The sequence below is a fragment of the Bombina bombina genome, chromosome 1 (genome assembly GCF_027579735.1).
Source record: "Bombina bombina isolate aBomBom1 chromosome 1, aBomBom1.pri, whole genome shotgun sequence".
NCBI lineage: Eukaryota > Metazoa > Chordata > Amphibia > Anura > Bombinatoridae > Bombina > Bombina bombina.
Window position 1 is genome coordinate 1352026680 of NC_069499.1, and position 17991 is coordinate 1352044670.

At 42.8% G+C, this 17991-nt stretch overlaps 1 protein-coding gene across 2 annotated transcripts in view; it reads left to right on the forward strand.

Annotated features, from left to right (window-relative positions):
* Window positions 1-14299, forward strand: part of PKLR (pyruvate kinase L/R) — a 116574-nt gene extending 102275 nt beyond the window's left edge. For both annotated transcript variants that reach the window (XM_053703268.1, XM_053703259.1), the window contains exons 8-11: window positions 4454-4606; window positions 7252-7418; window positions 8162-8343; window positions 13935-14299. In XM_053703268.1, coding sequence (XP_053559243.1) covers window positions 4454-4606; window positions 7252-7418; window positions 8162-8343; window positions 13935-14041 — 609 coding nt within the window. In that variant the 3' untranslated portion in view covers window positions 14042-14299. The remainder of the gene's footprint in view (window positions 1-4453; window positions 4607-7251; window positions 7419-8161; window positions 8344-13934) is intronic.
* Window positions 14300-17991: the final 3692 nt, after the last annotated feature.

Below are 17991 nucleotides of genomic sequence, written 5' to 3' on the forward strand. Positions count from 1 at the left end.
CCATAAATATTTTAGTATGGGACCATTGTGTAAGTAGATATGATATGTGTTGGAAAAAGTTATGTTGGTTTTCGTTCGGTGCATAAACATTGCATAGAGTAATTTCAGTGTCTAATATTCTCCCTTTAACTATTATATACCTCCCTTCAGTGTCTGCAATTACCTCTTCTTTTATGAAATTAAGTGAGGAGTGGATAAGGATAGATGTGCCTCTTTTTTTAGTTGTTGTTGTGGAGTGGAAGTGGGAATTAAAATGTTTTGCCCAATATTTTGGAATTTTATCATTAAGTAGGTGGGTCTCCTGGAGAAATAACATATTGGCATGTAGGGAGGTATATTGTGTCATTGCCATGCGTCGTTTTACGTCAGTATTTAGTCCCCTTACATTATGGGACAATATCTTTATCCTAGGAATCATGTTATTGTATCTTTTGTGGGCTGGTGCAAAAGGAAGATTGTTACCTGTGGATCTCTGGTCTGGAAATCTAATGGTATAGAGTGCAGGTACTTTGAAATATATATGGTGATCTTTTCTGTGTCGTCACTGGGGATGGGGAGGGAGCTAAAAGAAAAAAACAGTGTTAATAACATCAAAAGCAATATTTCCGGGTCTCCAACAGTAGGACCCTTAATAGTTGAACTTTGGAAAAACATAGGAACAATTTATAAAATAAATTAACTTATATTATTATACTCTGGGGGAAACTAAAGGCCCCGCAACATCTTGTTACATCTATATCAATAGATTAGTGAGAGTCTCTGAGAAGGAATGTCAGATGAGAGGACTACGTCTCCCGGGGAAGGAAACCTAAAACATTGGTTTCAGATAGTGTAATGGAAGTCCAGAATTGTCTCCGTTTAGTGTTTCTTCTGTCAGCCTTCCCACCTCTCAGACTCTAAGAAAAGAAAGAAAAGTCTTCAAGAAGGAGATGCTGTCATCTATGATGTTTTCCCTCTTGTTTCTTTAATTTTTTGTTTTTTATAGTTGATATTCTGCCATTTAGATGGATCTGGTGGTCTGCTTGGGTTTTTATTCTTCTCTGGGTTCAGTTCTGTGGTTGGGGTGATAGGTGTCTCCAAAGCCAAAATCTTGCAAATTTCAGGGATGTCTTCTGGGTCTTTAAGTGAGATTGTTTTAGAGTCTTTTGTAATGTGTAAAGCAAATGGAAATCCCCATCTGTATAAAATCTGATGTTTCCGGAGTAGAGTAGTGAGAGGACGAAGGGCACTCCTCCTTTGCAATGTCCTGACACTGAGATCCTGATAGAATTGTATCACGTTGCCTTGATGTTTATATGTGGGATGTTTCCTGGCCGCTTGCAGGATTTTCTCTCTATCTGGGAAGAAAGTTAGTTTGATAATAATGTCTCTTGGAGGAAGACCTGTTTTGGGTTTGGCTTTTAATGCCCTATGTGCTCTCTCAATATGGAAGATATAATCAGCTGGGGAGTTTGTAAGCTGCATGAAGAGTTGAGTGAGATAAGCTGGGAGTTCTGTAGGGCTCACTTCTTCTGGAACTCCTTTGAGGCGTATATTGTTCCTTCTGCTCCTGTTTTCCAGATCTTCCAATTTATCCTGGAGCTCTTCCATCAGTTCTTGTTGAGAGGACACTGATTGGGATATTTCATCCATCTGATCTACCATGGCATCCTTTTGATCTTCTAGTGTCTCAATCCTGTTACCCATCTCCATCAAGTCAGATTTAAACTCAGAGAGGCTATTGGTGACAGATGTGTGTATAGAATCAATTTTCTCCCATAATTTTTCAAAATTATCTGTAATATCTTTCTTGGAAACCAAATTTCTGAGATCAGCTTTCGTTAGTGGGCTTTTGTCTTGTGGAGCTAATTGAGAATCGATGTCAGATTCTTCTTCCATTTCTGCATCTGTTTGCTGTTTATTATTTTGAGAACTCTTAAAGAATGTGGATACAGGTGTAGATTTTATTGTTTTATCCCCCTTAGTGGGTCTTCTAGAGGTCATGGTGTAGGGGGAGGATCTAGATCGCTATTGATTGGAATTGTTCGTTCAGATTGGGTAGTCAGTTGCATAAACAGTGACCCTGTGCAAAAGAAATGACCCTGCAAAGTTGGCTTTATATTAGTTAGTCAGGCAGATAGTTCATTTAGGCATACAAGAGGTTTTGTTTTCCCTCTCAATACATGGTATGATTTATTTCGATGTTGCAAGCATTATGGAATAGAATTTACAGGTCCCCCCACAGTAATTAGGTTGTTATTCACATTATCCTCTCCGATATGATTATCAGTCAACTATCAACAGATATAATCCACTGTGGGTATAAAGGAGGTAACTTCGTGGCTCTTATCTCCCCAGTGGTTGTGTTAAAATAACTTTCCAGAAGCAGTTTTTGATGTAGGGTGGGTCCCTGACTCCCCTCTCTCCAGAATGTATAATCTCAGATGCAGTTGATATCTTGATATTATATAGAGATATGTTGGTATCTCCCCTCTCCCCAGGGAACTTATCCTCACAGGATGATCACGGCAAAAGGTTTGTGGGGTATGACCTATCAGCACTACGGTCTGACAGGAAAGGGGGGGGGGGGGAGAGGGTGAGTAGAGAGAATCAGGCCAAAAGAAATGAAGATGAGAGGAGAAAAAACTGTCTTCCCTTTAAAACTGTCCCTTAGATGTGTGATAAAGTATTGCTGATAGATCTTAATAAATCCAGCAGGGGTCAGTGTTGTACTGCAGCCGTATGGAAAAGTTCTTAAGATGTATCATGGAGATGGGACAGTGAATGGGGTGTAGCATAGATTTAACCCTTTTCCTTTTTATTGTTAAACTTTTGTGTCTGGTGTAACAGTGGGGGTTGGCTATCAAGTGGTTGTTCCTCCGCTTTTCACTTATTTTAATTATCCAGTTGCGGTGCGGTTATTTTGCCTTCTAGCTATTCTCTAATACTTCAGAGCCGTCAAAGTAGCTGTGTAAGAGGCAAGAATCACTAAGGCAGCTCAATGTGCACACTTATATCTGCTGCTAGCTTGCACTAGGCTTTCAAATGTGAGCCCCTGTGTTCCGCTTCTCTTCCCACCTCACGCTAGCCCACAGCTTTACCAGTTAGGCGTCCGCCACAGAACTCACCCCCTCCTTCTCTTCCGGTTTCTGTATGTGACGGCTCCGAGCAATGGCGCTATTTCGCGCCCTTTTACCGCTTTCCAGCTGCACTTCTCTCAGGTAAGCCCCTCAGTGTTTCTGGGACCCACCGGGGTTTTCTTGAGTGTCCGCTCTGTTAAGTTGTATCGTAGGTAGGAAGGAGTGAAGAATCTCCGGTCCCCGGAGCAATATGTAGACAGCTGGAGGGTCCGTTAAGATAGTTCTTATTAATTGTATGCTGAGGCAGAAGTCTCTTATCCGCTCGGTTCCTCAGGTCTCCCCTCGCTCAAAAGTGTCGCTAGTTGTTCCAAATATGTGCAATAAAGCACTTTTATTGTGTAGAAAGGATCAACTTTAGCGAGAGCTCAGACACAGCACGTCTGCTTCCTTTGCTAGGCTAGCTCCGCCCCCCAAAATATAATATTTTTAAACATGGTTTTTGGACTTTCCAAATTTAGCTGTCTAGACATCTTGGTCTTTAACATTTTTTGTCTGCAAAGTCTTTTTTGTTTATTAGTGCTGATGAAAGATTTTGCACATGCTCAGTTTACATTTTTTGCTTTAATAGAAAAATGACAAATATTTACTGGCTTGGGTAATAAGACTCTAGGGGAGATTGCAATATAATATACTGCACCCAGCCTGTTGATTTACAACACACTTGCCATACATGTTGCACTTGGCCTATCTTATTCAAATGTAATTTTTGGTTACACTCTTATAATTTAAATTGTACTGGGCCTATCCTAGATGTTTTGTAACAACAAAAGGAATACTCCCTTACACTAAAGTGCCCGTATAGTAATGCCGAAAATACAACAGCAGTAGTGTCCCAATAGGAGCTGTATGCTAAAGAATCAGTCACTATGCAAAATATAATAGCATACTGAATGGCAATCTACACAATTTGCTTACCCCTAAGGGCGTGATCAGTCCGGTCCCAGGGAGTGGATTGTAGCAGTCGCACTTTCCTTTCAACCGCAACTTGGCGGGCGCTTCTTCTCCTCACTCATGTGGGATCATCCGATAGAATCCAATAGCCTGATCAGCTCAGACTCCCTCCTCAGACGTCACGTAGGGGGGTGTCGCCTCCTAGATTCCCATTGGACAACGTAGCAGCAGTAGGGCAAACCACAGGGCTTAAGGAAATCAGTGGGGATATACCCCAAGTGGCTGTGCTTGACGCTGAGATAAGTCACAGGCATAGAATAATATACTGCTCCCAGCCTGTTGATGCACAACACACTTGCTATACATGTTGCACTTGGTCTATCTTATTCAAATGTAATTTTTGGTTACACTCTTATAATTAAATTGTATTTGGCCTATCCTAGATGTTGGAAAGCATGATTAAGAAACCTCGACCAACTCGAGCAGAGAGCAGCGATGTGGCAAATGCAGTGCTAGATGGCGCAGACTGTATCATGTTATCTGGAGAGACAGCCAAGGGTCTGTATCCTGTGGAATCAGTACAGATGCAGCATGCGGTGAGACATGGTGGGATGGTGTAGAGCATGTATAGTGTGTTATGTGAGCATATACAGTTAGATGTGGGATGACGTAGAGCATGTATACTGTGTCGTGTGAGCATATGCAGGGAAACGTGGTGAGATGGTGTAGAGCATGTATACTGTGTCGTGTGAGCATATGCAGTGAGACATGGTGGGATGATGTAGAGCATATATACTGTGTCATGTGAGTATGTGCAGCGAGACATGGTGGGATGGTGTAGAGCATGTATAATGTGTCTTGTGAGCATATGCAGGGAAACGTGGTGAGATGGTAGAGCATGTATACTGTGTCGTGTGAGCATGTGCAGCGAGACATGGTGAGATGGCAGAGAGCATTTATAATGTGTCATGTGAGCTTGTGCAGCGAGACATGGTGGGATGGTGTAGAACATATATACTGTGTCGTGTGAGCATGTGCAGTGAGACATGGTGAGATGACGGAGAGCATGTATACTGTGTCATGTGGGCATGTGCAGTGAGACATGGTGGGATGGTGTAGAACATATATACTGTGTCGTGTGAGCATGGGCAGCGAGACATGGTGAGATGGCAGAGAGCATTTATAATGTGTCATGTGAGCTTGTGCAGCGAGACATGGTGGGATGGTGTAGAACATATATACTGTGTCGTGTGAGCATGTGCAGTGAGACATGGTGAGATGACAGAGAGCATGTATACTGTGTCATGTGAGCATGTGCAGTGAGACATGGTGAGATGGCAGAGAGCATATATACTGTGTCATGTGAGCATGTGCAGTGAGACATGGTGGGATGGTGTAGAACATATATACTGTGTCGTGTGAGCATGGGCAGCGAGACATGGTGAGATGGCAGAGAGCATTTATAATGTGTCATGTGAGCTTGTGCAGCGAGACATGGTGGGATGGTGTAGAACATATATACTGTGTCGTGTGAGCATGTGCAGTGAGACATGGTGAGATGACAGAGAGCATGTATACTGTGTCATGTGAGCATGTGCAGTGAGACATGGTGAGATGGCAGAGAGCATATATACTGTGTCATGTGAGCATGTGCAGCGAGACATGGTGGGATGGTGTAGAACATATATACTGTGTCGTGTGAGCATGTGCAGTGAGACATGGTGAGATGGCAGAGAGCATATATACTGTGTCATGTGGGCATGTGCAGTGAGACATGGTGGGATGTTGAAGAGCATGTATAATGTGTTGTGTGAGCGTGCGCAGCGAGACATGGTGGGATGGTGTAGAACATATATACTGTGTCATGTGGGCATGTGCAGCGAGACATGGTGGGATGGTGAAGAGCATGTATAATGTGTTGTGTGAGCATGCGCAGTGAGAGATGGTGGGATGGTGTAGAACATATATACTGTGTTGTGTGAGCATGTGCAGTGAGACATGGTGAGATGGCAGGGAGCATGTATACTGTGTCATGTGGGCATGTGCAGTGAGACATGGTGGGATGGTGTAGAACATATATATACTGTGTCGTGTGAGCATGTGCAGTGAGACATGGTGAGATGGTGAAGAGCATGTATAATGTGTTGTGTGAGCGTGCGCAGTGAGACATGGTGGGATGGTGTAGAACATATATACTGTCATGTGAGCATGTGCAGTGAGATATGGTGAGATGGCAGAGAGCATGTATACTGTGTCGTGTGAGCATGTGCAACGAGACATGGTGGGATGGGGAAGAGCATGTGCAGTGAGACATGGTGAGATGGTGAAGAGCATGTATAATGTGTTGTGTGAGCGTGCGCAGTGAGACATGGTGGGATGGTGTAGAACATATATACTGTGTCGTGTGAACATGTGAAGAGCATGTATAATGTGTTGTGTGAGCATGCGCAGTGAGACATGGTGGGATGGTGTAGAACATATATACTGTGTCATGTGAGCATGTGCAGCGAGACATGGTGGGATGGTGTAGAGCATATATACTGTGTCATGTAAGTATGTGCAGCGAGACATGGTGGGATGGTGTAGAACATATATACTGTGTCGTGTGAGCATGTGCAGTGAGACATGGGGACACAGGTGCTATAGATGTGTGCATGGTGTGTGCTTTATGTGCATGGTGTGTGCTTTATGTGATGAAACACAAGATTTATAGTGGTGTAAGACACAAGGAGGAGGGATGGATTAGAATCGGTGTACTATGAATCTTATATATGAAGGAGAAGGTAGGTAAAATAGGTTTATGGTCTATATAACATAATTTACATAAATCTTTGTCTAGAGGGAGTAGGCTCTGCTCTTCTGCTGTCAAATGTGTGTTAACAAATAACTAGGTAAAGGGAGTACACACCCCCCTGTAGAAATAATTGGATATGTTTTTCAAAAGGATTGGAACCCTATTGTTGGATAAAATCTTCTAGTCTAGCAGCAATTTGAACATTTAAATTCAAAAAGTTTGTGAGAGGGCACAAACGCCTATACCTACTGTATATAATAACAATATATTTGTATTGATGATATCCAGTTTTGGGTTTGAGAGAGGCTACAGTGCAGTTTGTGCACGGGTCAGGGGCGTGACCATGGGCAAGTATCCTTATAAGGCATAAAGCTGTGTAACAATGCCACAGACCAGAATGTGACAGTCTTGGCTTTGCCGTGTTTTATGTAATGGATATTCCCACAGATCGCTCGGGAGGCTGAGGCTGCAATTTACAACCACCAGCTGTTTGAGGAGCTGCGTAGGCTGACCCCTCTGACCCAGGACCCAACGGAGGTGACCGCTATTGGTGCAGTGGAGGCATCCTTCAAATGCTGTGCTGCAGCGATCATTGTCCTAACCACATCTGGCCGGTGAGAATCTCTTGCCTTGCTTGATTAAGTGATTTTATATCTTTCCCCTTCTGTGATCATCAACATACCGTAGGGGTCAGTAACTTCTGGTATCACCTTCTTTCTCATATTCTTCTCTCTGTCTCCTTCATTCATTTTTTTTCCTTCTCTCTCTCACCCACCACATCTCAATGCCTCCTTATACATCTCTAGCCCCCTCTCACCATCTCTCTATCCCTCTTTTTTTTTTTTCTCACACATTCTGGGCATAGATCAGCTTTTTGGGTTCTGTGGGGCAGGGTTGCATAAACAAGTCCTGTTTGCCACATATGTAAGAAGCAGAAACTGCTTCTTTTTCCTCTCTGCCACCTCAGAAGTGGTGAGAGCAATCACTTTGACACTCACTTGGGTAATTGACATTCCCTGCTCTAGCTCAACGTTAAATTTGAGCAGGTGATGCAACATCGCAAGTGGTGACTGCAGGCAGAAAGGTTCACTACTTGCAAACCTGTCCGCCTGCAGGGATGGTAAATCTACACCTCTGTTCATTCACCTTCCTTTTGCCCAGTTCATTCCACATTCATATTTAATGCAATTTTTCTGTCTCTCTCCTTCCCTACCTCTTCTTTCTCGTCTTCTCTTTCCTAACTCTGCACCAAGTCTATGTTTAGCTCCACCTGTGCCTCACTTCCTGTTTCCTCCTTTTTGCTCCCTGTTCTCTCTGTCAGTCTTGAGGTTTTATCACACTTACTGTGCCATTTCAGCTCTGCTCAGCTTCTCTCCCGTTACCGGCCTCGGGCTCCCATCATTGCAGTAACTCGTAATGCCCAGGTGGCACGTCAGGCTCATCTGAACAGGGGCGTATTTCCTGTGTTATACAATGAGGCACAGCAAGACGTGTGGGCTGATGACGTAGATCGAAGGGTGCAGTTTGGCATCTCAATTGGTAAGACTACTATGGAGGGTTGGGAAGGAATAGTGGCATGTCATTTTTATGTTTATAACAAGTAGAAATCTGTAACACAGCAGTTGGCAAAGTAATCAGAAATATGTATTGGGAATTAAATTCAATTAAATTCAATATGTCCTTATTTCCTTCTTAATACGGGGAGAGTCCACAGCTGCATTCATTACTTGTGGGAAATACTGAAACTGGCCACCAGGTGGAGGCAAAGACACCCCAGCCAAAGGCTTAAATACCTCCCACACTTCCCTCATCCCACAGTCATTCTTTGCCTTTCGTCACAGGAGGTTGGCAGAGAAGTGTCGGAAGATTACAGAGTAGTTCCTTATGGAGGGTAGTACTCTTTGAGATGGGACTGGAGTTTTTAGTAGTCTTGTCAGCCTCTCAGTGAGAGCATTGATGAAAGTTAGAGTCCGGAGATGCAGGGAGAGTTTTTCTGTGAAACCTTCCCGACTCATATTAACAGCTCCATAAGCAATCAGCGCTGACGAGTTTTGCTGCCTGCTTTCTGCACTCAAGTCCATGTCAGAAGCGCTGCTACAATCTGTCAAACTTGAAAGACTGTGTTGCTGTTCCACGGCATAGATTCCAGTAAGATCGTTTCAATTTTTACATGCATGTTAACGTTAGAAGACAGGGTCTTAGTGGAACTCCTTTAGCTTTATGGAATCAAGGGTTAATATCTCCTGAGGAGGATTCTTGAACAGTGGGGGGCTTTAATCATGTTTGTTATGAGATTTTGACTGCTTATGTGTAGAGACATTTTGGTCTCATAGGCTATTACGGAATGTACATGTTAATTTTCGAGCTGCGCAGTTTTATTAGACTGGTGCGCTTTTCCTTAGCGTGAGCGATTCTGCATGTTGCACCATGTGACCGGGTGCGGTCACGTTTTTTGTTTTCCATTTCCGTTTTCCTGACCAAGCGTCTGTGGAGAGGATCTGTTTCTCTACCTGTCTGGGTCATAGGAGGTGGTGAGTGCCCCAGCCATTGGGGGTGTATGGTGCCAGTTATTTTTGTCCATAATCTACTTAGTCAAGTTATGGCGGATTCTGATATGTTAGAGGGGGTTTCCTCTCATTTAGATTTTGATACCTGTGCATATTGTGGGGAGGCCCAGGTAACCCAGCCCTCTCACTTATGTTCCGTATGCTGCAATAGGGTGTTCTCCTCTTCTTATGTTGAGATGTTAGAGACAACTGCGCCATCCGCCTCTGAGGATTCTGCATCCCGTGAGGTGTGTTCCCTAGAATCTTCTGTTCCTACACAGGCAGTTGTCCCGAATACTGTTACCCCTTCTCCTGAAGGAGTTTTTTTTTCCACCAGAGGTTACTACGCGGTTTTGCATGGCCATATCTATGGCTTTAGTGCATTTGCATCTTCCTGCCACGTGCAAGCGAAGGCTTAATCCGTGTACTCCTACCCAAGGTCTGGCATGTAAGAGGACGATGGTATTCGATCAGTCTTCTGGGGAAGCGGTGTCCTCTGAGGCTTCAGAGGTGCTACCTCCAGGGTCAGAGCCCCCAGATGCTCCGACGGAGGTGAATTTTGCTTTTATATTTAGATTGACTCGCCTGCGTGTACTTCCGAGAGAGGTTTTGGTGATGTTGGAGGTTCCCAGTTCTGATCCGTCAGCTGAATCTCAGTCTTCTGGATCAGATAGCGAGCTTGTTTAGACGACTGGAGGAATGGTGATCCTATTCCTTATCGTCTCTATATTTGTTATTTCTTTGTTTTTTGTACCAGATTGCCAGTTCTGAGCTCTTGAGGAATTGTGTCGCATGACGGGCTGGACCTGTCGGTTTCACTTTCCCTTTGGCTATCACTTGTGTGTGCTTGCCTAATTTTTTTTATAATCCGGTTAAGATGGGTTTTATTTTTATTTTTAGAGCTCGAGATGTTGTAGAATCTCTTCTGGGGAAGACTTTTCTCCTCTGGGATTCTGGTACTAGCGATTTTAATGTTCGTGATTGATGGACTCTTACGGTGGAAAAAAAAAGAAAAGAAAAAAAGAACAAAAACAAAGGATGTCTCTGGTCGGGGTGATGTTCCCTCGATATGTCCAAGACTATGTTTAAGCTTCGGAGCTTATATGTTTTTCTGTTTATTATTCTCAGTTTTCTGGCTCTGTTAGAACTTTAAGTTTGACCCTTGAGCAGATATGTTGTATCCTAGATATCGGGCTGGTTCTGGATGGGTATTAGTTATCTCTGTTCTTTTTAAGGTTTATAACATATTTGTTGTATCCTATATAACAGGCTAGACATGTTTGAGTACTAGTTACCTCTCTTCTTTCTTCTTCTCAAGAGGTTGTTTTCTTTTTTGCTTTGGTCCAGAGGAAGCCCTTCTATCCTAAATGTCAGGCTGGGCATCTGATATTGGATCGTGTGCAGTCCAAGTGGTCTATGGGTTAATACCCTGCTTAGCAAAGCTGTTGATTTGGAGTTTGAATTCTGCTGTGGCAGTTTTCTTTAGGAGTTTTTCCTCTCCTGATGAGGGCGGGAAGGGTGACTTTTTTTGGAGTCTTTTTCCTGGCTCATTTTCGCAGGGGTGAAATTCCCCCCCCCCCCCTCTATTGGTGCTTCATAGGAATTCTCTCATTCTATTTGGTTTCAATGCTCTCTATGTAGAGCTTATTTCTTCTTCCTCTTGAGGATTGCTATACGGTTCTCTCTTTCCTTATTCAGGGAGATGGATACTTTCCTGTCATCATGTTGAGGAAATCTGGTATTTAGGGACCGTATCGTTTTCAGTAACCTCGTTCTGATCCTAGATTTTCTTGGGATCTAGGTTTTTTTTTTTATACAGTATCCTGTTTTCCTGGGTTCTGGTTGCTGCTGATTTTGGCGGTTCTGGTTTTCTCCATCACCTGCTAGGAGTTTTCAGGAATTTCTCTTGTCCCTTCCACCCTTTGCGTTGGATTGGAGTTCCTGGGGTTGGCTCCAGGGTGTTTTTTTGGATGCTGTTTGATCTTTCAGACAGGAAGTCTTTTTAGACCTTTTTGAGTTTAAGTACTCTATAGGCTTGCCCTGCAGATTTCCTTCAGATCTTCATTGGTACTGTGGTAGGGTGATGTTTAGCCCAGTTAGATTCTTCGTTTTGGCATTGTTGCTTATCTATCTTCCAGATTTTCATAGATTTCTGGATAGTCCGCACTGGTCTCCAGTATGCGGTATATCTTTCCCTGTTCTTGGTAAATTACCTTTGTCTACTTGGGCGGTTTTTGACTTATCACTTCCATGGAAGTGGGAGAGTGTATTCTGGGATTCCTTCTTTTTTCTTTCCAGGGAATCTTCGGTCATTCTTTCTACTCTGAGGACCTTGTCTTCTGTGTTTCTACAAGTTGAGTTCTTTCTGAAGTAGATCTTTTTTCTGACTCTGAGAGTTCAGCAGGAGGTCGAGGGACTCTCCTTCTGTGTGTACCTTTGTTCTGGATTCCCAAATAGGTTTTTCTGAGCTGTACCTTTGGTGGAATCCGATCTAGGTTCTTTGGGCATCCATGCCTATCCCAGTTTTTTCCCTTAGGGGATCGTGGCAGATCTCTGGATCTTTTAGGTGCTTGAGAAGTTTATTCTTCCTTGTCCTCTTCGACTTTGTCACTCCTTCTGGGTGGACTCAGTCTGACAGGAGCAGGCATCAGGGTATCTGATTGCTCCTTTTGTGCTGCAACTTCGTTTCGTGGTTTGGTCTTCTCCATTATGGGTGCTCCTTATTATGGAGTTTGTCAGGGTATTCGCCCTTGGTGTTTTAATGTTTCCGTCAGAGGGTTTTTTCTGAAAGGTGTCAGTCCTTTCCTCAGCTTGTAGCTGTGCCCTTGTTATTCTTTTGGGATGGCGACCTTCCCCCCCCCCCTGTTTTGGTGGGGTGGTGTTGGTTCTCTCTGTTTTTATATTTCTTCTTGATGTTCTCTCTTGTCCTTTGCCAGGGTATCCTGGAGAAAGGGTTTCTTAGCCAGTTCTTGGATAGGACAACTAGTTCCTATAGTCTGAGGGTTAGCCTGGCTACCTAACAGACATGCGGTTACGGGTTGTATCGTCTGTCGCCTTCTGCCCTGGTATGTGGGCTCCTAAGCAGATTCTAGATATCTGTTTCTGTTCTGTTCACCAAGGTTCATGAACTTTTGGTGTTCATTTCCTTTTGCTAGGACGCGGACTGTGGTCAGGCAGTTGCGTTCTATTTTTTTTTGCTTTTTCAAGACTTTTTTGTTAAGGATTTGCATCGTTTTTTTGTATCGATGCAGCTGATGGTCCTTGATTTTTCTATTCTTTGACATGTTCAGTTGTGGAGTATTCTCTACATGTCCTAGTCTCTCTTGCAGTCTGGTAATCCGCTCTCCTTAGGGGGTTTTTCGTTCTAAGGAGACTTTTTCTTCTGCAAGGTGCTTCTCCCTCTGTTGCTCCCTTTGGTTCTGGGTTTGTGCCTCAAGGTCTTTTCAGACTTCTTTAGCATAGTCAGTTTTGTTTCTGTGTATCTTCCTTTTCAGAAATGTAAGGTGTTGGGAGTCTTGGTAGTCCTCCTTGTCGTGTTCATGGAGGAGTGTTCTTTGCTTGACATCGTAGACAGCTGGACTCTGGTCTCCTCAGAGGTTTTTGTACTCAATTTGGGACCAGTGATTTTGTGTGGTCTCTGGCGTTGGCTCTTATGGTCATAATTGTTGGGCAGTTACTTGGTCCTCCTAAAATGTTTTGGTTCTTTTTTGCTTCTGTTGAAGCAGTTTTCGGCTGTTGAAGCAGTTTTTGTGTGATTGGGTTTGTTTCAGGCTGTGGTACCCTCAGATGGGGCTGCCTCTCTTGTCCCCCCCCCCCCCCGTTAGCATTCAATGTCCTCTATAGCTTGGGTATTTTCCCAAAAGTAATGAAACAAGAAGGAAAACATAAATTATGCTTACCAGATAATTTCCACAGCTCCTGTCTGTGTTTTCTGTTGGGTGGCTCAAATTTTTGTTGTTCTTCTAGCACCTTTTTCACCCTGATATTTTTCCTACTGTTCCTCGTTCCCTCGGCAGAATGACTGGGAGATGAGGGAAGTGGGGGAGGCGTTTAAGCCTTTGGCTGGGGTGTCTGCCTCCTCCTGGTGGCCAGGTTCTGTATTCCCAAAAGTAATGAATGCAGCTGTGGACTCTCCCCGTACAGAAGGAAAGGAAATTATCTGGTAAGCATAATTTATGTTTTTTAATTGAAAGATTAATGCACTTTTTTTTCTGTACGTGTTCCACATATCGGTTGCATTTTCTGTAAAATATCATGTGCAGATTGTTTGTTAATTAATCCACGACCTTCCATATATAAATAATTAAAATTTTTGTAAAATGTTATTAACCCTTTTAATATACCTGTATTTAAAGGTTACCCAAAATTGCTTCTCTACTCCAAGCCTTATATATTTAGGGTGTTTCTTATAAGTTTTGCTTTTACCTTTTTGTAATTATACATATAATTTAGGCTGCAGTATAGAGTACGTCTGTAATGCACATAATTATTTTAGTCAGTGATAAGCTACTTTGAATTGTGTGATAAGTGAACAAACTGAAAAAGCTGTCATTTGAATGGTTAAATGAACTCTCTCACCTGCAGGTAAAGTACGTGGGTTCCTAAGGAAAGAAGATATTGTGATCATTTTGACAGGCTGGAGACCAGGATCTGGATACACCAATATCATGCAGGTTGTTTGTGTACCCTAGGCAGAAAAAGTACTTGCCCTGGTGCCAGATCATAGCCAGGGTGGTTTTAGTAGCTTTCAGGATGTCCTAATAAAGCAGCTGTCATATAGTACTATATAGAGAAGCACATATGCACTATTCTTGGCCGCTGGAAATGGTTGATCCTAGAGGAAGATACTCTACAGGCATTACAGGTTCCTACATGCCAGCACAAGACGTTAATACCCGTAATCCTTGCACTTTGCTTTACATTCCTTATTAAAGACCTTTTGCAGTGGACTCTTATCTTTGTCTTATTTTCTTACAGATATTATGTGTGTTTTTTTATGGATACAGCACATTGTGCCACTTTTCAGTGCTCTACACCAGCGGTTCCCAACCTGTGGTACATGTACCCCTGGGGGTACTTGGCAGACCGGTTGGGGGTATGCAAAAATATTGTTGTTAATGGCGGAAGATGGGGGGGGGGCACTTTCAATGGGTCATCAACTAATAACCATCGTGGAACTGTGGAAGGAAGGAGCGCTCAGCTGGAAAATGACAAGTGAAGTCCTGACATGGCAGATGGGAGCCCCTTCACCTGAAATATGTGGACCGGGTGTGGATGACTCCGGTCCACATATGAATGTTCACCCTGTGTCACCAGACTGCTTAGTCTCCTGCTCCACCCACCCCAGTGCACAAAATTTTGACTGCGAGTGTGCAGTTAGAAGCAGCACTCCAGCAGCATAGCTGCGTGGACACGTGTGGTAGAGCCTTGGAGGTTGCGAGTCACACAGGCGAGGCGGGTCTGCATCACCAAATAAGTTATAGTCAGTCCTGGTAAGTAAAGTACTAATGCTAGTGCTTGCTTGAGTCAGTTTGGTTCACTTCCAACTAAAAACGTCTATAGTGGCTGGGTGGTTAATATCGATCTGATCTCACGAATTCAAATATTTATTTTTATGATCATTACACTTTGACTCCCCCCCAGGGCCCTGTTTAGGGGCAACCAGGGGCACCAGCCACACAGCAGGGCTCCTCCTGACAATGAGATCTGAGCTTTAATCCTGTTGATACACGTACAGTCGTATGCCACTCAGGTATAGCTTACCTCCCCTATAAAAAAGTACTTTATTTTGAGGGATGGGTGGGGGTAATGAAGAGAGGGGGTACTCATAAATTAAATGCCTAATCAAGTGGTACGGGAGAGAAAAAAGGTTGGGAACCGCTGCTCTACACCATTCACAATAGAACCTTGCATAATGGTGGTTATAACTGGGAAGTACCGAGGGAGAGGGAGAAAAACCTCAGATACGCAACCACCCCAATAGAGGAACATTAACGTGTCATTAAAGGAACAGTGTACTGTAAAATTGTTTTCCCTTAATGTATTTCTGATGACTTGTTATGCCAGCTCTATAAAATGTATGAGAAATTGCTACTTTATTTCTGTATATAAAATGGCTGGTTTTGTTCTTTAAAAGCACAATCTATTAGAATGAGTTGTGCTTGTAGGTAAAATCAGATCTCATTTTATCACTTTTTGTACATACACATGCTTCCTTATCTTACATCTATCTGTAAACCCAGATGGAAAATTTTACATTTTATTACTTATTTCTCCCTCACCCCACAGGGAGTGTAATTTCTTCTGCTGGTTGTGTTTACATAGCTTGTCAATAGCCTAAACTTAAGTATAGAAACTTTCAATATAGGTAGGGATATACCACAGGCTAAGTCTGCTATTTCAAATGCCAAAATAAGGGTAAAGGAGCTACTTGTAAATAATTTGATACACTCAGGTAATTTGGGAACACATTAAAGGGGAGAAAATGTAGGGTAAACTGTCCCTTTTAAATTGTCATTCTTGCACACAAGGAGAAATTATCCCAGCGCTAGCGTTGTAAAAAGAGCAGTTGTTACATTTCAATAAGTTTGTGTGTCTGCTATAGTGCTTATGAATATATGTGTCTTCATGACTGCATTTGTTTTATTCTGTGTTTACACGGGATAATGTGTGGTGGGGTACACATAAAATTAATCATAAGGTCCTATATTACAAGTGAAGCGCTATCATCCTAGTGAGTAGTGCAAACGCGATTGTGAGTTTGCAATATTTTTACCGCTAGTACCTATATTACAAGTGAAGCGCTATCATCCTAGTGAGTATTGCAAACGCGATTGTGAGTTTGCAATATTTTTACCGCTAGTACCTATATTACAAGTGAAGCGCTATCATCCTAGTGAGTAGTGCAAACGCGATTGTGAGTTTGCAATATTTTTACCGCTAGTACCTATATTACAAGTTGGGAACCGCTTACTATACCTCCAATGACAAGAGTAAAGCAGCAACTAGTGCTGGTTTTGCAAGTTGGTGGTTGAAGTGACAGTAAAGTCAAAATTAAACTTTTATAAATCAGTCAGAGCATGCAATATTAAACAACTTTCCAATTTACTTCTGTTATCAATGTTGCAAAACACTGATGCCAAAGAGTACTAAAGGCACGTGCACACTCCTGAGCTCTTATGAGCCTACCTAGTTTTACTCTTCAATAAAAAATACCAACGTAACAAAGCAAATCTGATAACAATTAAATTGGAAAGTTGTTTTATATTGCATGTTCTAGGATTGGCGGAGCCGGCAGCTGCTATGAGAGCAGTGTAACTCCGGAGCTCTGTGATGCAGGCTCACTGATCACTTATTTTACCTAGTCAAATCATTGGTAAACCCATACTGAAATGCAGGGGAAGGAACCCTGACATCCTACAGCCACCCCTTGGAGAGCCTCAGCATCACCATAACCAGCTTTGTAGCTGATAGTGCTTCAGCTGTGTCGCACCGGTCATTCATCAGACCGAAAGTCGGGCCTGAAATCTCACTCTCCAGTCTTCTGGTGGAACACTCTGAGCAAGCCGGTGCGACTGCCGCCACTCGCAGACCAGGGATCAACATCGGTAAGGCCTACAAACACCCACACCGAGGCCCGCTGCCTCTTTTAAAGGCCAGGCACCGTGTTTGCAAATACAGCGCACCCCTTGTGCTAACTACCCAATACACAGAAACTCCACACAAAGAAACTCAGACAGTACTTAAGATAAATAGCTGGCCAATTAACCTACATACAGGCAGCAACACTCTGTCCTGTTAACTACCTATTCATCACCTCTCACTGGCTAAACGCAGCTCCAGGCTTATTCATTAGCCCAATACCATATACAGTACCGTAAATATATATATATATATATATATATATATATATATATATATATATATATATATATATATATATATATATATATATATATATATATATATATAAAAAAGGACACTGCAAGTTGCACTAATATTACACTACCTATAGCTAATTTAGTTCAACTTGAATGCAATAAACCTAATAAATTGGAAGCTGGTTTACGGAGATTAAGCTTTCAAACAAGACCTTGCTTAATAGAAAAATACTTTTAAAGTAAACCAACCATCGAACATAACCCAAGGTGCTGTTAATACCAACTCAGAGACTTCCTCAAACTTTTGAACACCCCTTACTGGGCTAACACCTGAAACCTTCCCTAGACAACTTAAACACTCACCATATCTACCATGGCAACAAGACACACGGTAAAGCATGACAAGCCTCCTAAACAATTAGGAGTGAAAACTCTCACAATGTCCTGCTTTCTACACACAACTGACCCACTAGACACCTCTACTACCAAAACAGATCAAGGGGACAGAACTTCTATATCAGATTCACAGCAAAGAAATGGCTCAAGGTAAAAAATTGCTAACTCACAGCTGTCAGCAACCATCCTGCATAATTTACCATCTAAGCAAGATATAGCGGACATAGTCCGCACCTGCATCAGACAGGAATTGGCAGACAGGAAGCAGGACATCCATACCCTAGGGTTCCAAGTTGAGACCCTAGAGTCCAACCAAGACCTATTAAAAGAAGAGGTCCACACCCTGACTGAACAAGTCACCACTC